We start from the raw sequence: 22201 nt of genomic DNA on the forward strand, positions 1-22201 counted from the left end.
CATCTATTCTACTGATTGCATTTCATTTTACCAACTCTGAAAGAACCCTGTTTGTCTAGGTGTTTTTATGTGTAAATTAAGTATATACCATAGTTGAATTGTGAATGTACATTTGTACATTCTGCAGAAGCGGATTTTTGTCCTCATTTTTGCATAGCATATAGAAAACTTTGTCTTGCTCGTACCATTGGAATTTTAGTGTACCAAAAATATTACAAGTGTAGCTTCCTGTCTTGTTGAATGGATAATAAATGAATTTTTATATCCTTTACTGGATCAAGGAAGCATTTTCTATGTTGCCATAACATTAGGAACACCTTGTGTCAGCAGGCTCTTTCATACAAAGGTACTTCTAAATGAAGTATCAATTACTCTCTTGCAATGATTGATGGAGGGACTGGAGCACACACAGTCAGATGAAATCGTTTGGTACCCAGCTTTTATTTTTGGAACTACTCCAGGTATTAATGTATATAACGTTGCATCTGGATGATCTAACACACACAGAATCAAACTTCTGATGCTGTATCTTCAAGTTGAGCCCAACAGCTGTTTTTTTTCTCAGTTGCTGTGGGCAGCAGTACATTTCTGGGTTGCACTATAGGGGCTAACCTTGCTAACAGAGAGGCAGAATGCTTTTTCACAAGTCTTCTGGTGAAACTCCAGAACCAGAGTTTAAAGTCAATTTTGCATCTTTCTTTACTTGCATGATTATTTGATTCATTCATGGATTCTTAATACCTAGCTTCAGTTCTCAAGATGAATGTTTTTTATGTCTCAGCTAATTAAGTAGGTTCAGTATCCGTATATTTGGCTGAACTGAAAATGAGGGGCTCCTCCCCCCTCTGTCCACTATCTTCATCCTGATTCTCTTCTTCTCCCCCCAAATAAAAGAAAAGCAGCCTATTTACTGGATATGACTTCAATTCCCTTTTCAGTGTATCTTTTTGACTGTAGTTACCTTGAATGGAGATGTTTCCTGTATCATCTCAAGGAGAGTTAGACCTATGCTCAGTCATACCTGAGAAGTGGACGGGTTCCTTAAATTAAGTCCAGGAAAGAATTAGAAGTCCTTAGGTTAGACTCAATGTAGGATGCTTCTCAGGATAGCCTCTTCTGTAATCAGGATCCCAAAGCAAATATTAACAACAGCCTGTATTGTTTCTCTACCCTCTGTGCTTCATCACAAAATGACAGGGTGTAAACAGCGCTGATTTTGGCTGGCTGATTGTATCTGACATTTATTAGGGTGGGTAACATATTCTGTGTCTGCTGTCCAAGTAGTGTAATTGTTTATCACACTGAGAATTACTGCATTTAAATGCTAATTGTGTCAGTGAGGAAAACAATAGCTGTGCGTTTCCTCTGGAGAGAATTAAAAAACAGATATCTCACTGTCTGTAGCCTGCAGATGCCAAGCAAGAAAACATGTAGCTCAGTACTCCAAGTAACAGTCACTGCTGCTTCCAGCTATTCCTCCTTAAATCCTCAATACTCGGTCAGTTCTACAGAACTAGTGCTGAAATCTTCATGGTTGCAGAAGCTATTGTGTCCAGAAATTACCCTTGTTTCTGCTGTGCATGTGAGAGAGTGTGAAAAAGAGTAGGAATAGGTTTTGCTGTCCGTGGTTTCATGTTCTGGGGAGAGTCACACTCAGTGACTGCTGTACTTTCTTAGTCTTCACCCCTGTTGCCTTGTATGTTGCAGGCTGTTGGTAACGCCATGTAGGTCTGGAGTCTGTGTTCCCCAGAAGTGTCTGATAATGGCATTGTTGAGCAGTGGGTTTTGAGCTTCTTGTATTTGTTATACAGGTTGATCTTTGCGTGTCTCGCCAGCTAATTGAAGCAATCATGTTGTTTTATTTAAAGTCGAGTCAGTGATTACTTAGTAACATTAAAATGGAATTCCATTTTCCCTTGGTAAAATCTTTTTTTTTCCCCCACTAGTCGTAAAAGATTATTTTTCTCCTGTTGTAACACATTATGAATTAAAAATAGCTTTCTTAAATCTTCCTATGGGCTTTAGTTGAACTAAACAAATCTTGGCTTTGTAAATAAGAGCCGAATAAGTCATGTTCTCAGTTTTCATTTTTAAATAGTCCAGTGGAGTGCCCTGACTGTACCTGCACATTCATAATTAAGTTTAGAATAGTCCTTAGTAATGCTTTAAATTGGATATATCACACCTCCCAGAGATTGCCTTATTTATCTTGATCTCAACACAGAGATATACTGACCTCAAATCGTGCCTCTTTGGTGTAATACAGTCTACAGTTTCACTGTTACTGTCCAGTGTAAAGCTTCAAACTTTATAATGACTGTTCCTCTGTGATGTTTCATTCCTCTTGTTGCCCCAGAATACTGTTTTGAAAATGCTTTTAAAAATGAACATGTCTCTGTTTGTCTAAAAACTACAACTAGAAACATGCAGAACTGAATATTGAGCTGTGTCACTGTTTGGTTTTGTAACATATTCTCCTCCTTTCTTTGTTAAAGTGCTCTCCTTCCTGTATTCCAGCTAACAAAGGCAGACGTGTAAGAGGCTGTCTTACTCTATGTGGCCCTTTATTTTTGCCTGTCGTGTACATGCCTTCGTTTAATGTATGGATCGTCTGCATGTCTTGTGCTGCTGCTGCTCTTTGCTGCTGCTGCTGCTGCTGCTGCTGCTGCTGTGCTTTTTGTTGTTTTACAGCCCTGGACTAAAAGCTTTTGGATAATTTGATTTGGTAATATTTTATGAGCAGAATATCATTGTAGCTTTGTCTACTTTCTCATTTCAGTGTGGAAGTTCATTGTGAGAACAGCTCAGGTTGCTGCAGGATGAGAGATGTCAAATAAGCAGGATGAGCATGTGCCAAATGAGGGCCTGTTTGACGAGGGTGTGTGTAGGACTGTAGGAATTTCCTACAGAAGATAAATTGTGGCATTCAGGAGGCCTGCCATAGCAAGTCATTGAAAATAGCACAGAGATAAAGAGGAAGAGGGATGAATGATTCAACTGAATGTTGAATAGGACGGGAAAAATTCATACAAGGAAAACGGAATTGTATGTGTTGCAGTCTGTTAAGCTGGAAAACTCTATGATGTTCCAAAAAACAGAGTGGAATTTGAAACATGGTGTTATCCAAGCTTTGTCGGACTGCTTTGGTACTAGGTATGCTGTGCCCATTTGGAACTCATTTTGCTTCTTTTGATTCTTTTATGTATAGAAGATAATAGGAACAGGAAAGCATAGAAAGCATTTATAATGAATTTTCAATAAACAATGATACACACAGCTCCGATAGTTACCTTACCTATGTAGATCAAAGCCCTCATCTCTGTGTTCGGGGCAAGCTCACAGTAGCAGCTTGTTTTTGCCCGCTCTGGCTCCAGTTCAGATGTGTTTGCACAGTGGCCAACTTTGGCTGAGGCCTTCACAGGTGACACTCTGTAGACTTCCAGACACAGAGTGGTGGAAGCCAGCAAGGCTATTACAGTTCAATCTGAAATGTTGCTTTCCTAATCTAGTGGCTTAGTTTAAAACTAATTTTAGTGATGTTAATATGATCCAGTTACTTGAGCTGAGTTCAGTTGCCTTCTATACTTTCTTCTCCTTGAAGTAAGGAACCTGAAGATTACTGCTGCAATACAGCTAAGGGCTCTGCTTCTACAGTGAAGTTGGTGGTTAAATTCCCTTCAAATTCAGTAATGGTAGATCAGGTTCTGTCTATTTTGTGGGCTTTTAAAGTTCGTAAGCAATGTAAAAATAGAGTTGTAACTAGTTCAGCAGTAGTTTTTGCACCACAAAGGCTTTGTAGGACATTCCACAGCAGTTCCATCATTTATATTATCCTCGTACCAAATTTTTTAAGAGACACCATGAAAATTCTTTGGTATGCAGATACTACTTTTAAGCGAGAACCTTCTGAGTATGTGGAAATGTTTATGTAATGTTAGATAATGATCTCTGAGCTTAGCATTACAGAACAAGGAACATCTGCTTCTTGCTATGAAAAATTTTCCTGTGGTTACTCATTGGGTTTATTTTTTAAATTAGGCTGTGAAGAAGTAGCAAGATTTTTTTGAGGTTAAATAGTCTTTAAGTGCATATCTCATTATCACATATTTAGGTTTTATCTAAAAAAAGAGTTTAATTAAAACAACTCAGTGTGTCTGGGGATTGACAACTTTAAGGTGTAAGTGCTTCTGATATTGGGAGAAATGAGCAGAAAAAAATAATTGGAATATTCAAATATATTCTGTAAAGGTTGATGTAGTTTTTATTCTGTGTACAAACCAGCCAAAGCCTTAGCAATGAGGAACAGTTGATGATGTTGCTCCGGGAAAGTCCAACAAGTAGTAGAGCCATCTCTAGGCCTCCAGCTTTTAGTTTTATTAGTAGGAGAGAAAAGCATCCTCATCTCACTTCAATTTGAAACTAACAAAGAAACCTTTAATGCGGAGTTGTCATATTTTCAGTGAAGAATTTTGCATTCTCTTGAAGATGACTTGTTATATAGGACATCAAATCATACTCATACGAGGGATGCTCCAAAAGTAATGTCTCCTATTTTATTATGCTGGCCAACCATGTCATAGGAGATGCTGGTGGGATGGCAGCAGAGGTTGAACGTTCCCACCAGTATTCTGTTACATTTTGCTTCTCTGCAACAGATGTCAGCAGACAGGCAGTCTGACAAATCAGCATCTGACATGGAAGTGCGCATGGAACAAAGGGAGTGCCCTCGAATTCCACCATGCAGAAAAAAAATGGCACCCTTTGACATTCATCAGTGCTTGCTGAATGCTAATGGAGGCCCAGCCATGGATGTGAGCACGATGAGGCTGTGGCATTTGGTGGCAGTGACAGTGACAGTCACCTCTGCCAGTGCAGATTTTCACAAGGATGGCTTGCAGGGTCTTGTGCGTTGCTGGTGAAAATGCAGAGCTCATGGTGGTGGCTGCTGAAAAGGAATCTTTTGTAGCTGAGCTTTTGCTCTGTCAAATAGCGTTACTGTGCTCTTTGTATCTGTTGTGGCTTCCGTGGAAAGAAATAGGAGGCATTACTTTCAGGGGAACATGCGTACTGTGCTGTCCCATATAATTCTGTGTTTGGCATAGTTCTATTGTATATTAAAGTCCAGGAGACAACCCACTGAAGAAACAATATTCCTAATAAAGTTATATTCCTTTTTCTGTAGTTCAGATGGAGGACTAAAAACCTCAATTCTCTGTGAAGCACTGATTTAAGGAGATGCATTATTTGCTCTACCTTTTCTCCTAATTTTATTCTAAATACAGTTGCAATGATTTTCATAGGCTATATGGGAATTCACTCCTAGCAGATCTCTCTTACTGACTGACAAAAAAAAAAAAGGTGCAGATAGGAAATGTTCATCCTTTAAAAGTGTTGAAACAAATCTCCTTGAGTATTTATCAGGCCCTTGAACTAGCAGTTCTTATGCATGTGCTCACCTCTCATCCAAAGCCATAATGTATTCACAGTAATTTTTGTTGTGATTTTGTAGCTTGATTAAGAAGTTGCTTAAAACTGAATTTTTCTCTCTCAGTTCTCTCTTAGGAATTCTACTGCTTCCTTATCTTATTTTGGTAAGAGTCAAGAATTCTATTTTAGTGATGTCTTTCATTTATTTTTTGGTTGTTTTCTTTCTTCCCCCCTCTGGAATTATTCTCCTAGATTGATTCAGTTGAGAACTTTACATTATCCAATACGCCATCACGGGATGAAGATACCAAGTCTCACCTCCATTCAAGATCAAGATCTCCTTCTACAGCTAGTGAAATTGAGCCAATCGAGGTACTGGGAATTGACTTTTCATTTTGATAAAGGAGTACTCATATGAAAATTGCTCTAGCAAGTCTTTTTGTTTAGAACTAAGCTCAGCATTCTGCAGGGACTGTTCAAGACCTTGTAAATAGCCTTCTGCATGAGCTGTATTTAGGGGACATTTTACATCTGGTTAGTTGATTAAGTATGGGGACTGTGTGAAGTCAGTTACTAGATATAATCTCTTTTCATAACGTATTCTTAGCTATAAGTACTTCAAAAATATTTGTGCAAAGTTAATGTCATACTGCACTTCATAAGAGCATGTTATGGAGCCTTGCTGAAAATCTTACCAATACAAAATATTGGCAAGACTCCACAAATGCAACACAGCATCTCCTTTCCCTCTTACAATATTAAATTCGCTGATTATTTTGTGTGAGAAAATAATCGAATGGAGATTATGCAAAACAATTTTCAGACATTTAAGAAATGAAAATCACACATCTTTTTAATAACAAATGAGATTCGTATTCCCGCGTCCACCCTTTGTTAGTCAGTTTGGTTTCTTTGCTTGTGTATCTGGGGATGGAGTGGCTGGCAGATTGTAATCTCTTTATTTTATTCAAGCAGTGTTTAATAGTGTGTATTTGATGTCGTTTTGATCTTTTGGGGACTACATTCAGGTTACGGATCATCCTCCTCGATCAATTCACACACCAACCATGCGGACAGCGTATATTGGATCGGGACTCTCTGCACCAAAGGTATTCAGTCATGTGTCCATGAGTTTTGTACTGTAAGGAAAAAAATATCACTCATGGGCCACAGCTTCAGCAATCTTGAGAGAGCTCTCTGGAGGGATTCTTAGTGTGGAAGCTGATTGCTTTCTTAAAATTTAACAGCCCAATTCTTATGTTATGTGGTGCTGACAAGTTATAGCAGGCATTCCAGCAAAAACACATGCAGCCATTTAATTTGTATTTACGCTGTGTTGTGTCCTTTTTCCACTACTAGTTCTTACTTCTATGAAAGTTCTTCTAGAAAAACAGTATTTTTACGTTTACATTTCTGTATTTTTATATGAGGTCTTTTATGAATCATACTAAGACATTACCTAGACACCTAACCTTGATATCACAGCATCAGCACTGCCATCCTCTGCATTCCTCAGAACAACAAAAAAAACCCAACTCTTTTAAAATCAACTTCATCTATATTCTAGCCTTTAATTTGGATAGTCTGAAATAGTCTGTGCCCAGCACTAAAGAACTGAACTCTGTTATTCTTTCTGGCATAAAAATGAGAATTCTGATAAAGTTGGATATTTTGCCTTGAAGAAAGGCAACACTCCTTAAAATAAAGTATCAAATATGCCTCTTGGAAGATAAAATACATACATATGTTCAACTCATAACAAGTGTAATGGGATTACTTTGTTAGCTTTCCTGTCTGTGGCAGAAGCAAACTCAGGTTTGAGACAGGGTCCATTTTCAATGGTTTTGTTTACAGAGGACGGTTTAAGTTACCAGTAACAAGCCTTGATAAAGGGTATTTGCAGCCTGTGTTTTGAGCTCAGATCTCACTTCAGCAAACACCCTTACATCTGTGACAAAATAACTGTTCTTCAGAAGCATTGCAGGCACTAACAACCTTTTCTGTTTGTTTCACAGCCTAAAGCCCACCAGTTTGTAGTGAAATCATTTAATACCCCAACAAAATGTAATCAGTGCACATCTCTGATGGTTGGTTTAATACGACAGGGCTGCACTTGTGAAGGTAAGTAAGGCAGGTACAAATTGTACAATGAATGTTGTGGTACGATAATGCAGGCGCCTTCTGTTCACATTTTGGATAACAGAATATATACATACACTGCCATCTTCTAATAGTGGAAGTCAAACACTCTGAATATGTCACATAAAAGATTATCAAGTTGTCTGGTAAAATACTAATTCTGGTTGGTTTCTGCTGGAGTTTAGTTGAATTTATTCGAAATAGCAATAAGGGGCCACAGTCAGTGGCTAAGTGTACTGCCAGTAGCCTTGCTTTGTGAGGTCATTGTGTAAGGGAGTTTTTACATTTAGTTCCAATTTTGTTTCTTTCTAGAACTGAATTATTCTAGGTTTGTATATTCACAGAATACGACGCATCGCATAGTAGGGTTGCCAGCTTTTTGTTCACTAGTAGAAATGGGCCTGGAAAAAGAAAAAAATCATAGGGAAATTATTTCAGTATGAGAGTCTACTTTTTCTTACTTGAATGAAACCAGACGCTAGCCATGCAGCTCTGAAACTGTACAACCCTGAATTCAGATCACATCAGACCACGTGCACAAACTTACATTTCTGTCTCAGTGTAGCAAAGTTCAGTACAAATATTGGGTTGTTAGCAGAAACAAATGTTATGTTGTCATCATTAACATAGCTTTTGCACTGCAGGAAATAACCATTAAATCAATTTGTTCCTTTTCCTTCTCACAAGTGTGTGGATTCTCCTGCCATGTGACCTGTGCAGACAAGGCCCCTGCAGTATGTCCAATCCCACCTGAACAGACTAAGGGCCCTTTGGGAGTAGATCCTCAGAAAGGCATAGGAACAGCTTATGAAGGACATGTCCGAGTAAGTATCAGGTGGCTACAACTGGGACACTTACTTAGGTTAATTGTTTTGCTTTCTGGGATGGGAATTAAACTGTAATTTTTGAGGAGGCCTTTAAGGCCAGGTTGGATGGGGCTCTGGACAGCCTGATCTAGTGGCTGACAACCCTGCCCACAGCAGGAGCAGGATATCGATGGTTTTTAAGGTCCTTCCCAACCTATAGTCCTGTGATTTTTGTATTCAGTTTGATCTTTGATTGCACACAGAGTTACAGATAGGTGATCAGAATTTATTTTGCTTTAGGTTCCAAAACCAGCTGGTGTAAAGAAAGGTTGGCAGAGAGCACTGGCAGTAATCTGTGATTTTAAACTCTTCCTGTATGATATAGCAGAAGGAAAAGCATCCCAACCAAGCGTGGTTGTGAGTCAGGTCATAGACATGAGGTAAGCTTTTTGTGCTGAGTGGGAGCTTGCTGTGGGAGCGGGGGGTGGCAATTCAGCCTTCATAACTACTTCATGTACTACATTTCATCTCCTGAGCTGCATAGAAGATCTGGAATGAGTAAAGAAGAGAATTCTGTTCTTTTCAGGTTGGATAGAGTTTTTGAGGACAGACTAACCTCTGTGGTTAAAATTAGTATAAATTTTATGCAGGATTTGTATCTTGTTCATCTTCAGCATTATTGAAGTATTACTGGTGTCACTGGGGACATGTAAGCTGTAATTGGATACATTAAAACTTCTGGGGTGTTTGGATTTTTATGAAATACTTGGAAGGATGTTCTTACTTCTGTGTCTTCTTTATAGTTTGTTTTTTGAAAAGTTTTAAATTTAAACAGACACAAAAACAAGTATTTGGAGAAGGCTTTTTTCTATAGACATATACCAGGAATTAGTTATGTAGCAATGCATTTGTGAGACCCATCTGCAGATAAAGGGGAAAGTTGTGGTAACTTTGGAAATTAGATCTCAGTACTATCTTGTTGTGCCCTTAACAAGTTAAGGTTATCAGCACTATGGAAATTAAGCTAATAAAAAAATCACAACAAAACAGCAAACATACAGATTTGACTCTGTTTAATTCTTTGCTATAATGTCTATGGTCTCCACAAGGGATGAAGAATTCTCAGTGAGTTCTGTCTTGGCTTCGGATGTCATCCATGCAAATCGAAAAGATATCCCCTGTATCTTTAGAGTAAGTATGTATGTCTTGAACTTCTTATTAACCCAGAGGGACAGGATTTTAGTCTGTGATGTGCAGTGTGCATTCACAGAGTGCTTACTAATGTTTAACAACTTCTGTATGTTCTGGCTGTGTGGTATTCATGGCTGCAGCAATGCATAAATCTCTGCATTTATATCCATACATATCGTACATTCTTTGTGGTAAAAATAACACTGATAGATTTAGACAAGCACCCATCTCTATTTTACATAGGTTTTATTTTCTTCTAGTCTTCTCATTAAGACCTGTGTTTTATGAGCTTTTCTGTTCATCATTTGGAATAATTTTGTTCCTGATTTTCTACATTTTCATTTCCCAGAGTTGCTTTTTGCTTCTCAGTTTGATTTGTTGAATTACTCCTGGAGCCTTGATTTTTTATTAATTCTTTGTATATAAGCACTGGATCTCTGAAAAATCCCTCATCAGGTAGTTATTACAGAAATCCAGCGTAACATATTCATAGAAGTTTGTCAACTACACGGTGTCAGAGGATTTTGCCATTATTAACTTTTTCTATTCTGGATATTTAATTGAAGATTTGACTTCAGTGAGAAATCTTTGGTGTCTAATTAATTCCCATATCATTTCTTTACTGTATCATTGTATTTCACTTCTTGACTTTCCTGCTCTCAGGCTGTTAATTGCTCTGCATGCTGAGGGGAGATAAATATCCCAAAGTGGCTTTCACTTTTATCTGTTATAGTTGTACCAAGTACATGAAAAAGTTCATAAATCATTCTTATGTATATACAGTTCTTTGCATTAATTAACAGTGAGAGCTATTGCCCTTTAAAAAAGTATGGAATGCTTTGTAAGAAATGCTCTACATTATAAAATTACTGAGATAACCAGATGTCTGTCTGATTCAGGGTGGGCATATCCAAATTACAGGATGAGTATAAATGCATTTAAGAAAATGAATAAAGTTTTCAGATTTTGCTGAGTTATTCACATTAGATTTTTCAGTGATAGAGTTTTTCTATTAAGTAAGGCTGAATTAGTTGCATTCTTAACTCAGACAGCTAATTGAAAGAGCATCTAAATGTATTTGTTATCCTTGTATAAATGATCAGGATGAAGTATTTTATTGCATAAGATTTAAAATATATATTTAAAACTTTTTCAGGTCACAGCTTCCCAACTCTCTGCAACCAGTAATAAGTGTTCAATCCTGATTCTAACAGACGGTGAGAATGAAAAAAGCAAGTGGGTAGGAGTGCTGAATGAATTGCATAGGATCTTGAAGAAGAACAAACTCAAAGACCGCTCAGTCTATGTTCCCAAAGAAGCTTATGACAGCACCTTACCCCTCATCAAAACAACACAGTCAGCAGCAATCATAGGTATGAAATGAATCAGAAATCTGTCTCTGTAATACACACCCCCATAGACACACATTCATAGTTAAGAGCTATATTGGCTAACAGTTGGGTATTACTATTTTGTTACTTTGTAATGATAACTCCTTCAATGGGCAAAATTAGAGCCTTAAAATAGGTGTGAATCACTGATTTTACAGTAATCTGCTTCTGAGACCAAAGAGAACTGGAGAGTTGGAAAAGAGCTTAGTCATTTTGAATGCAGCCACACAAACTATGTTGAACTCAGGATATTTGAATATGATGTTTTAATTATTTCAGTGTCAGTAGTATACTTAAATAGTCCAAGCGATTTGTTAAAATCATTTTTCTTGTGTTAGTTCTACTAACAGGAGAAACGGGAAAATACGGGTTTTTTTTTCAGGAATTTGAAAACTGGGTTGGTTTCTAATGTTTTGTTTAGTTTTGGTAGATCATAGAATCATTAAGGCTAGAAAAGACCTCTAAGATCATGTAGTCCAGCCATCCACCTACCACCAATATTGCCCTCTAAACCACAGCTTGAAGTACTACTTTTGCCCTTCCCTTAAACACCCCAGGGTCAGTGACTCCACCACTTCCCTGAGCAACCTGTTCAATGCCTGACCAATGCCTTCTTTCTGAGAAGTTGTTCCAGATATCCAAACTGAATCTCCCCTGGTGCCACTGGAGGCCAGTCCCTCTCGTTCTGTCACTAGTTACCTTGGAAAAGAGGCTGACTGAATGTGCTGTTTAGGGCTTTGTATTTATTTCAAGATATTAAAAAACTCACAGTTGTCACACTGGTTGAAAAAGTATTTTGAAACAGAAATAACTTATCTTCTTCCCTTCCTTTCTTTTCCTTTCCTTTCCTTTCTTTTCCTTTCCTTTCCTTTCCTTTCCTTCCCTTTCCTTTCCTTTCCTTTCCTTTCCTTTCCTTTCCTTTCCTTTCCTTTCCTTTCCTTTCCTTTCCTGTTCCTTTCGCTTTTCCGACTTTCCTTTCCTTGCCTTGCCTTTCCTTTCCTTATCCTTTCCTTTTCCTTTTCCTTTTCCTATGTTCCTTTTCCTTTTCCTTTTCCTTTTCTTTATTTCCTTTTCCTTTATACTTTCCTTTTCTTTATACTTTCCTTTTCCTTTTCCTTTTCCTTTTCCTTTTCCTTTTCCTTTTCCTTTTCCTTTTCCTTTTCTTTTTCCTTTTCTTTCTTTTAATGTCACAGATCATGAAAGAATAGCACTGGGGAATGAAGAAGGGTTATTTGTTGTGCATGTCACCAAAGACGGTAAGAGACTGGAAACTGATAATATTTTCCCTTAGTGACTTCATAAGGTTTTTTCTCTTTCAGTATCCCCCAGTTTCATTTTACTTGGTTTGCTCTATTACCAGCTGGGCAACTCCATGCGAGAGCAGATAATCAAGAAGCTGTTCTGTGTGCTTTCTGTTTTGGGTATCTGTGACTTTTGCCTCCTCTGCTCCTGCTGCACACTTCAGTAAGGAGGCTGGCTTGGTCTTCACTGTAACCTCTACCTTAGTGCTGGAAATCAAACCTCACATTCAGTAGTGTAGAGGCATGACTATTTTTAAAATGAATTCTTCTTGTTACTGAAGCATCTGCTTCTCCCTTTTTCTGACGAGAGTCAAAGTTTATCCAGCCATTGTCAGGTTTGGTATCATTAAAACACAAGTTTTTATTCTTGTATATTTAAATAAAGAAAAGGAGTAATAAAGGGAATTTCTTGTGCTTACCCAATGCACAGTTTTTAATCAGTTCACATTACACCATGATATACTTGAATTTTGATGTTTCTGTTTGTGTTTTTATTTTAGAGATCATCCGTGTTGGTGATAATAAGAAGGTTCATCAGATTGAGCTTATCCCAAGCGAACAGCTCATTGCAGTAATCTCAGGACGAAACCGACATGTGCGACTTTTCCCTATGACAGCCCTGGATGGAAGGGAGACTGAGTTTTATAAGTTAGCAGAAACAAAAGGCTGCCAGTCGATAGTTTCTGGACACGTGCGCCATGGAGCCCTTACATGCCTATGTGTAGCTATGAAAAGGCAGGTCCTCTGTTATGAACTAAATCAGAGTAAGACACGTCACAAAAAGATCAAGGAGATCCAAGTCCAGGGGAACGTCCAGTGGATGTCGGTCTTCAGTGAGCGCCTTTGTGTGGGCTACCAGTCAGGGTTCTTAAAAAATCCCCTTCATGGAGAAGGCAGCCCATACAGTCTGCTCCATCCAGATGACCACACACTATCGTTTATCTCACAGCAGCCAACTGATGCCATCTGTGCAGTCGAAATCTCAAATAAAGAATACCTGCTGTGTTTTAGCAGCGTAGGGGTTTACGTTGACTGCCAGGGCCGAAGATCGAGACAACAAGAATTGATGTGGCCTGCAACTCCATCATCTTGCTGTAAGTGCTTTGTATCACTGTAATTTGCTGTCATACACTGAAGAGATCCCTGCTTCTATTAATACCCACAGAAAGTGAAATACAAGGAAAATTGCCCAACAGTTAAATGAAGACTCAGCTTCTGTGTCAGCAGCTTTAAAACTTGTCAGAGGGTTTAAACTGGATCTAATTTACTCTAGCTTTGCAAGCTCTGTAGTATATATATGGAGTTGTAGATAGCATAAAAAGAGATCAGAGGTCTGGATGTTGAAGTAAGTTGCCCAGTGTCTGATTTCTAAACTCATGGCCTGTACTGTAGAACAACTGAAAGCCTTCGGTCCTAGAGGGGCTATTTGGGATCTTTTTGCATTCACTACTGCTGAAACTAGACTGTTGTTGTTTAAAGCCTTGAAATTTGATTCACCTTTATCTCAGCATTCTGATTCAAACTTTCTTGATGTCATCAGGATCTGGCAGTTCAACTTGTGTTTCTCCTAATTGCACTGAGTCTTGCTTATTGTGTTTCTTTCTTTTATTTTTATGTTCCTCCTTCGTTCTCTCAACTTGTTTCTTTTTCATATTCTCTCTTTCTATGCCTTTTTTTTTTTTTTAATTTAGCTCCTAATTTTTCCCCCCTCTTCCTCCTGTCCCTCTTCTTCTCCAAAACACAACATGTGACAGGCAACATTCTTCTAAATTTCAATTCCCAATAAGACCGGTGTTAAGTATTTATTATGGTTTTTATTACAAAGCTGGGGCTTTATAGTTGTGCCAGAGGAAGAAGAAAAGTGCAATGCTTTGCTTCCTCTTTTTATTGTCTTTCTAAGTGTATTTGAAGAGTAGCCAAATTTGTCTTCAGACTGTTTGCAAATGAGCACAGTCTTAGGCTGATTTTTACGACAGCCTGCCTTCCTACTTCACTGTGACAGCTCTACAGTCGCGCTGCACGGGGAGATTAATGTTTCTCCTGGTCTGAGTGAAGCCCCTTCTGAATGTGAAAGGATCCATTTTTACAGGCTGTATGTCACTTGTGTTTTTCAAGTTATTACTATTATAATATCAGTACTCAAAGAGTGAATGAAACAAAATAAAAGATTACATTTGATTAAAAAACAAGTATTTTCACACGTATAACGTGTCTGTGTCATTGACACTTGTGGAAGTTCTTTCATTGCCTTAAACAAAGCAATTTGATTTAGTTCCAACTGAGAATAAAGGTATATTCTATAGCAGAACTGTTACATTTAAACATAAATTTGATGCTTTTGTTATTCTTGGCAGACCATGGCAGTCTTTTTGGCGACATGGAAATACTGAATTCTCTTTACTGGTCCCAGTGGAATAAATTTCATGCTGGGGACGTGTGCCAGATGAGTAGCATAGAATTCTTTTTACAGTCTGGAAAATACAAGAAGAGAATAAGAGCTAGAAGGAAACATGAGCACTGTGTCACAGTGCTTAGTTCCAACTGATGTTCACTAAACTCATTCAATCAAATAACGGTTATTAAATAACAATAATATATTTTCCTTCCACATCATGTACTAAATACAAACTCTTAAAAATAGACTTTTTAGAGGAAAAAAGCATTGAACCACATTAGTGTTTGGCATTGTAAACTGGAACCCCATGTAGTAAAAATAGCTTGGTTCTACAGAGTTAAAAGAAAAATCTTCATAAGGTTTTAGTATTTTTGTTGGTGCTGGTTTGCTTTTGCAGTGAATTGAATGATTTTTTTATTATTTTTTTTTTTGTTATAACATATTTTTTAAGCCAAGGTTTCTGGATTGTGGTTTGTTTCATGTGTTTGTTTCTTAGTAGTAGTAATGTGGTCTGACCCTAACAAGTTGTGTATCATCAACCCTGTCTAAAAGTGTGTGACAATATACCATTCTGTCTCAGGTTACAATGCACCATACCTCTCTGTGTATAGCGAAAATGCAATTGATATCTTTGACGTGAACTCCATGGAGTGGATTCAGACTATTCCTCTCAAAAAGGTAACTTGCTGTTTTGATATCAGTTGAAGAATCTGACTACACTTTGATATTTCTTTGTTACTGTCATACTGTTTGTAAGGGCATTAGAGGTTGTCATTAAAACTGCTTGCTTTAAATGTAATTGAATTAAAAGAAGTATTACAGCCAGAATTCTGACAGGTTTATATCACTTTTCAAATGGAAGCAGTTTTTGAAGACTTGGCACTACCTGGGTATTTAGGAGGTCTTACAGCTGAAGCAGGCTTCTTAGCCAAAGTAGTTCATGCCTCATCTGTGTTCAAGAGGCATTTGAATGATACTAACACAAACTAAAGGCACAGCTTAGTGGTTTGTGCATGTCTTAGATAAAACTATACTGTTACACAAAGTAGGCTTCTTATGGAAATGTATGTACAAATGCTGGTAGAAATGGTCTTAAGCCTGTGTCTTTAAAGGCAGTTTTAGGCAACACTCTGTTCTAGATCTACAAACAGGAGCTTAAAATCTAAAATTGCCCTTACCTCAGCTTTGAAGATTTAATGACTCACAACTGTTACTTCTGAGAGCACGCATGTGTCATGAGAGAGGAAAACACTTCTTCCTCCAGCCTCTCTTCTTTGAAGCAAACTTTACTCTGGCCAATTAGACTGTTCTGCTCTCTGCTTGATTTTATAACAGTACTGCCTTTATGAAGTTTATATTGCTCCTTGGAGCTTTTAGAAGAAGATGTGCTATATAAATACGAATTACTAATATGCTGATTTTACTTGCTTCAGGTACGACCCTTGAATACAGAAGGATCACTCAACCTTTTAGGTTTGGAGACAGTTAGATTAATATATTTCAAAAACAAAATGGCAGGTAAGTAAAGAGGAGCTGATTTTCAACATGAAAGTTTTTGTTTAGAAAGAGCATTTTGGGAGAAAGCCGTGCTTATAGGTTCTGCAGTAGTTGTAATGATGCATTTGTCTGACAGGGAGACAGTATGATTTGGGTGTTTTTTCTTCCCCTTCTAAATATGCAAAGAAAACTTCTAAAAGTCTGGAAGTAGGAGAATGATGAGTTTATCCCACAGATCTGCTATTAAATGCCAAAATGACACTTACCTGTGCCTTCATAGTTTAAGGATTAATAGTTACCTTGGCAGTGCTGGATAGAAATTAATACTATACTTGACCTACAGAAGCCTTTCCCAATGATCAAGAAAAGTGTAGATTTATATATTCTTAACTTCTAATTAGGGCCATATATGATTGTGTTCCACGGTGTCAGATTTATAAGTGAACTTACGTTACAGGTCTTTTTGGCCTTTGTTCAAGCATACTAAATTTAACCTTAGTCTTCATATATATAAAAGAAGATGAAGCAGTTGCAGCATTCACACAGAATGAAGATGCCTTGCCAGACCTACACATATGGAATAAAAATCTTTCTTCTTCCCAGAGTTGCAGCAAAAAATATCAGAGTTCAAATATTTGAGGAAATGAATGAAAGGGGATATTGCACTGAGATTCCAGGTGACTGGCAGAACAGGGCTTTTAGTGACTTTCACTGAAGGCTGCCAAAAAAAGTTTGAGGGAAAGGACTGAGATCCTTTCCTGCCCACCTAAATGTTTCCAGGCTCTCGGTTCCTCACTGTGGGAAGACACATTGTAGGCTTGTTAATGTGTCAAAGTATTTTTCATACTGCAGAGATTTTTCAAGAATGTTTTCCTTGTAAAGGGAAGATAAAGGTAATCTATGCTATTTTGAGAAAATATGGTTCTGGCAACTAGCATGTGAAGGTGTGTTAAGTCTGCTTTTGTATAACAGAGTAATAAATGACCAAGAAAACTCCTAAATCAAGAAGCATTTATTCAGGTTTTGTGGGAAATGGGTGGCGTGCTGCACTAGCAAAAGCAGAGAAAATGTCTTTAGATTCTTATTCCTTGTGTGCCTAATGAAGTGGCCCACTGGATCATTTTCGTATTGATTCCAGAGGGTGATGAACTGGTGGTCCCTGAAACATCAGATAACAGCCGGAAGCAAATGGTTCGAAACATCAACAACAAGCGCCGCTATTCATTCAGAGTACCAGAAGAAGAGAGGATGCAGCAGAGGAGGTCAGTGTTTAACCTGTACTTGCCTTCTGTACACGCATCCCTGAAGGACAGTGACTGATGCCAATGTATTACTTAACTTGCTACTTTCTGGAATGCTCATTCAGGTGTTTCTGTGTCTTTAGTAGCATGTTAATCCTCTGTATAATTTCTGTTTATTACCGGTTTGTAAATGGGTGCGCACCGTCTGTACACATAATTTCATTGATTCAAATGATCTGAAACAGATGTAGTTTGGAATGCATGTTTCTACATACAGTATAGGGGTGCAATATATAAGGTGCATCGCGACATATTATCATATATAATACAGCATTACAAGTTCTGCTCTTGCTCATCTTACAGAGTTTATTATCAGCTCACAATATTTGCATATTCTTAATGGTAGCTGTTGGGTATATGGGCTGTTAGCCTGCAAAACAGCATTCATTTGTTCTGGGCCATAGCTCTCTCTTCAAGGTGAAATTCTGTCCATACCAGTGTTGATAGCAAGAGTTTATTACTGTTAAAATGGCTAAATAGTTAATTTCCATTTAAAATAGCTGATAATCAAAGCTTTAGCTGTTTTGAAATAGCTGTTTTCACCTTGAACATCATTCCTGAATAGTATTTTCTCTTCCAGGGAGATGCTACGCGATCCAGAAATGAGAAATAAATTAATTTCTAACCCAACTAATTTTAACCACATAGCACATATGGGTCCTGGAGATGGTATTCAGATTCTCAAAGACCTTCCAATGGTAAGTGCAGAAGTATATGTGAGAGAAAGTGACGTCAACAGGCTGCAAAAAAGAAAAAGACCAACAACTGCAATTGTGGGTGTATGTTGAGAGTGTTTGATCTGTTTCATATCAGTGGCAATGTAACTAGGTAAATAAAGTGAAACATGCTCAGGTTTTAGTGATTGAATGAAGAGGATGACACTTGAGGGTGAAGGAGGGAATGGCTAATGTCTGCTGGGTCTTAAGGCAGATCAGTCTCTCAGTGCTGATTATAGTTTTTCTAACACATAAGAAGGTACAAAATTAAGAGGATTTATGCCAGGATTCTGTATTGAAATTGAAAGAGAAATTCCTTTCTTCACAAACTATATTAACGTAAGTTCAATTCCTTTCTTCTCATCCAATTTAGCTTCTCTCTTTCCAGCGTCTCCTCCTGAGACAGTGAAACTGTGGGATTTTAACAGTGTATTGTAACCAAATTTCTTTCTATGAATAAGATGCTATTTTTTCATCTCCTTTCCAAATTAATTAGTATCAGTGAAACAGAACTTCTTACTTGAATACTAATCATAGTGCGCACGTATGTTTGTTTCCACACAGCCTTATTTAGGAAATACTCACCTGGAAGTTAGTGTAGTTTTTGCTGAGCTATGTGTGAATATTAGGATCTTATCTTACAGCTTACTTCTAGCTATGTTGAGCATCTTGTTTGTGTGTTCTGTATTGCTTTCTAAATTTATTCATAAGAGATGTGATTCAGGACACAATAATGAACTCTGTGAGAAAGATCAGATTATATGATACTAATAGATGATATGAGTACCTCTGTAAGACATAGCACATAGCATATTCATTGACTACATGGAAGGGAGGGATGCCAACGAGAGAGACCTGAACAAGCTAAAAAATGAGCACATGAGAATCTAATGAGGTTTAACAAGGCCAAATGGAAAAGACTAGGAAAAGAGCTCCTTGAGAGCAGCCCTGTGGAGAAGGACCTGAGCATTCTGGTGGACAAACCTAAAAGTCTAACAGTGTCCTGGGCTGCATCAAAAGTGGGGTGGCCGGAGTGGAGAGGAAAGGGAAGTGTCCCCCTCTGCTCTGCCCTTGTGTGGCTACACCTGGAGTACTGTGTCCAAGCTTGGGGCTACCACAGTACGGGAAGGATGTGGAGCTGTTGCAGCAGGTCTAGAGGAGATAATCAGAGGGCTGGAGCACCTCTCCTGAGAGGAAAGATTAATGGAGTTGGACTTGTTCAGCCTGGAGAAATGAAGGTTCCAGTGAGACCGCAGTGTGGCCTTCCAGTACTTGAAGGGAGCTTACAAACAGTAAGAGATTGACTTTTTACACCATCTGACAGTGAAAGGACAAGGGAGTATGATTTTAAGATAAAAGATTTAGGTTAAATGTTAGGCAGAAATTCCTAACTCAGAGTGCAGTGAGACCCTGGCACAGCTGCCCAGAGCTGTGGTGCCCCATCCCTGGAGGCTCTCAGTGCCAGGTTGGATGGGCCCTGGGCAGCCCTGCCCATGGCTGGGGTTAGAACTAGAGGATATTTAAGGTCCCCTCTAATCTAAGCCATTCTGCAGTCATTACAGCAGTGCTGTCTAAAATGCTCATCACTGTTGCTTGGAGTCAAGGCAAGAAGTAGGAGGCCTTTTCACAATCTGAAAAAATAAACAGAAATTACAATAAGACTGGAACAGACACCTTGCAGCTGCAGTAGTTCATGGGCTTAGGAGCTTAACTTCTGGTTTGCGGGTTCTTGTTTTATCTCACTTTTGCAAAAAACTATGCTTTATGTTACACTATACTATAAGATCTTCATTTAGTGCATGAACCCTTTTGGCACTAGCTTTTGTTTGTATGAGGATAGACAGGGAAAGGAAAAGATTTCCTTAAAATCTCTCGAGGGACGCTTAGAAGAGCCAATAAGACTCAATTCAGTTGAGCACTGAGCAGTATTTTGTGTATATGTGTGCATTTATAAATGATCTAAAAATGAGAAGGAAAAGGCTGCTTCTAGAAAAGACAAATCCAAGGGAAGTTAGCTGATTGTTTATCTCACCTGGTTGTGTATATTTGTATGCTACGTTTAACAAGTAATGATCATTTGCTTCAGGGTGAGATGCAAATTCAGACTTCTTTTTAACTCTTCCTTTTCTGCTGGGTTCCTTCAAATAGTTCTGGCTTTTCCTTAGCAAAGAAAATAAACTACTACTGCTAAAGGTAGGGCAGAAGATGTCATATTTCACACAGTCGTTGAAAGTTTATGAGAATCAAAAGCCAAGAAGATTCTTAATCAAAACATTGCCCAAATCTGTCAACTGTAAAATAAGGAATAACGTTTCCAATAGACAGAGGTCTTCCAGATACTCACCTGGATTAATATTTCCTCAGCTGTGTCATCACTGAATGGCTTTTGGCTTTAAATTCTTTCCAGTTACACAAGTCTTGTATTGGGTCAGAGGTCGCGTTTGGGGATACAACTGGCACTTTGCTTATTACCCATCAGCATGATGTTTTACAAGAAACTTAGGAGCTGCTTTCTATGCTTAATATTAATGAGAAGACAATAGAAAATGCTAACAGTATAGAATTGGCTTCTGCACTCATTCAACTGCTACATCTTCTTCCTAAAGTTGCTATTGAAAAGTTACAAGTAGTCTTGATGCTTGGAGAAGTCACTGCAGGTGAAGCAGATTTGATGTCTGTTATCCCAGTAGCTCCTTGCAGTATCATTGTTTGTATTCCTTCCAGTATAGCACCAGCCATAGGACTTAGAAGCAGGTGAACTTGAAAGTGTAACATGAGATAGGAAAAAGGAATTCTGTCAAAATCTAATCTCTTTTCTACCAGTTTCCTGTAAGGTGTTTGACTGGACTGAGTCTCGGCTTAGTCTGATCCGAGCTGCCTCCTTTGTTTTCTCTGGCATGAAAATGGAGGACAAGGAGCTGTGTTTGCAGCTGACATTATATTTTGAGTTGAATGTTTTATTTGAAAGACAAAAAATTAGAATAAAAAGCGAGGATGGATATAGGATATTCTCTGGAAGGTCAGTACGTGAGGTTATAGAATACTCATCCAGTTTTATGTACAGCTCATCTGTACAACAGTTTCTTTTCAATCATATAAAATTATTTCAGTAGATTCAGGCCTTGTCCCAAATGGCAAAGAGACTTTTTTGTGTGTTTCTTAGCGTGCGTGGTTAATTTGAAGCCAGAGAATCTTCTTTATGTATTAAATAGGAGGTAATTTTTCAGAAGAAAAGGTATTTGTCCTTAAAGATATGTGGGAAAAACTGCAGCATTTTACTTTGGGAATGCTTTGTTTTGTTTGCCCAAAGGCAATGAGGAAGTAATTGGAAGGGTGCCGCCACTAGGGGGAACAAGTAGTGCAATGTCAGTGGCTTTCTCAAATGGCCACCATCCAACTATTTTAGTCAGTGTTGTTTATAGAATGAAGAAAGTGAATGAAAATGATGAACCAAGCCTTTTTACGTGCTGTTTCTTCTTGACTTATTCAAGCAATTTCAGATTTGGCTGGATCTGCTGATAGGAATTTGTTCACTTGTTCATGGAATTCAGTATAGTCTTATGTAGGCAGAAAGGTCCTTATTAATAGGGTTTGAAAGTAAATGGATATTTTAATCTCTGCACTGAATGATATTGTCACAAACTAACAGCCTATCTAGAACCCACGGGTGAACTCTCTGAACCAAATGACAATTTAAATTTTCATGTATTTATTTTGGTTTATGATACACATTATATACATAGTGTGCATGTGTATATATAGTGTGTATATATATACATATATAGCATTGATATAGTGTATATGTATACATGAAGTGAATCCAATCAGAGCTTGTCTCTGCAAGTCCCACTAACCTGCCTTTCATACCTTTTTCAGAGAGATTGCCTAGAATCAAACAGAGCATGGCATTAAAAGTGGTAGCAGCAGCTCTTGCATGGCAGGCTGCAGTGTACCAGGAGGGCACACTGGATGCAGGGCCAACAAGAGTTTGCTGGCTGGCAGCTTACTGCTGTCCTTAGTGTTTTTGAAGATCAACT

The 22201-nt window shown here is 38.2% G+C and overlaps 1 protein-coding gene across 14 annotated transcripts in view; it reads left to right on the plus strand.

Moving 5' to 3' along the window:
* Positions 1-22201, plus strand: part of CDC42BPA (CDC42 binding protein kinase alpha) — a 141924-nt gene that overhangs the window by 104640 nt on the left and 15083 nt on the right. For 10 of the 14 annotated variants that reach the window (XR_001553791.2, XM_015856960.2, XM_015856962.2 and 7 more), the window contains 14 exons: positions 2496-2534; positions 5680-5799; positions 6456-6536; positions 7443-7548; positions 8254-8390; positions 8673-8812; positions 9482-9563; positions 10720-10936; positions 12148-12210; positions 12756-13349; positions 15231-15328; positions 16084-16168; positions 17286-17409; positions 18029-18146. Coding sequence is in view for 13 of the 14 variants with exons in the window: in XM_015856960.2 (XP_015712446.1) it covers positions 2496-2534; positions 5680-5799; positions 6456-6536; positions 7443-7548; positions 8254-8390; positions 8673-8812; positions 9482-9563; positions 10720-10936; positions 12148-12210; positions 12756-13349; positions 15231-15328; positions 16084-16168; positions 17286-17409; positions 18029-18146 (2004 nt within the window). In the remaining variant the exon portion in view is untranslated. The remainder of the gene's footprint in view (positions 1-2495; positions 2535-5679; positions 5800-6455; positions 6537-7442; positions 7549-8253; positions 8391-8672; positions 8813-9481; positions 9564-10719; positions 10937-12147; positions 12211-12755; positions 13350-15230; positions 15329-16083; positions 16169-17285; positions 17410-18028; positions 18147-22201) is intronic. The other 4 variants (XM_015856964.2, XM_032443329.1, XM_015856963.2 and 1 more) reach the window with 2 other exon arrangements.

This window comes from Coturnix japonica, chromosome 3 (genome assembly GCF_001577835.2).
Source record: "Coturnix japonica isolate 7356 chromosome 3, Coturnix japonica 2.1, whole genome shotgun sequence".
Lineage (NCBI taxonomy): Eukaryota > Metazoa > Chordata > Aves > Galliformes > Phasianidae > Coturnix > Coturnix japonica.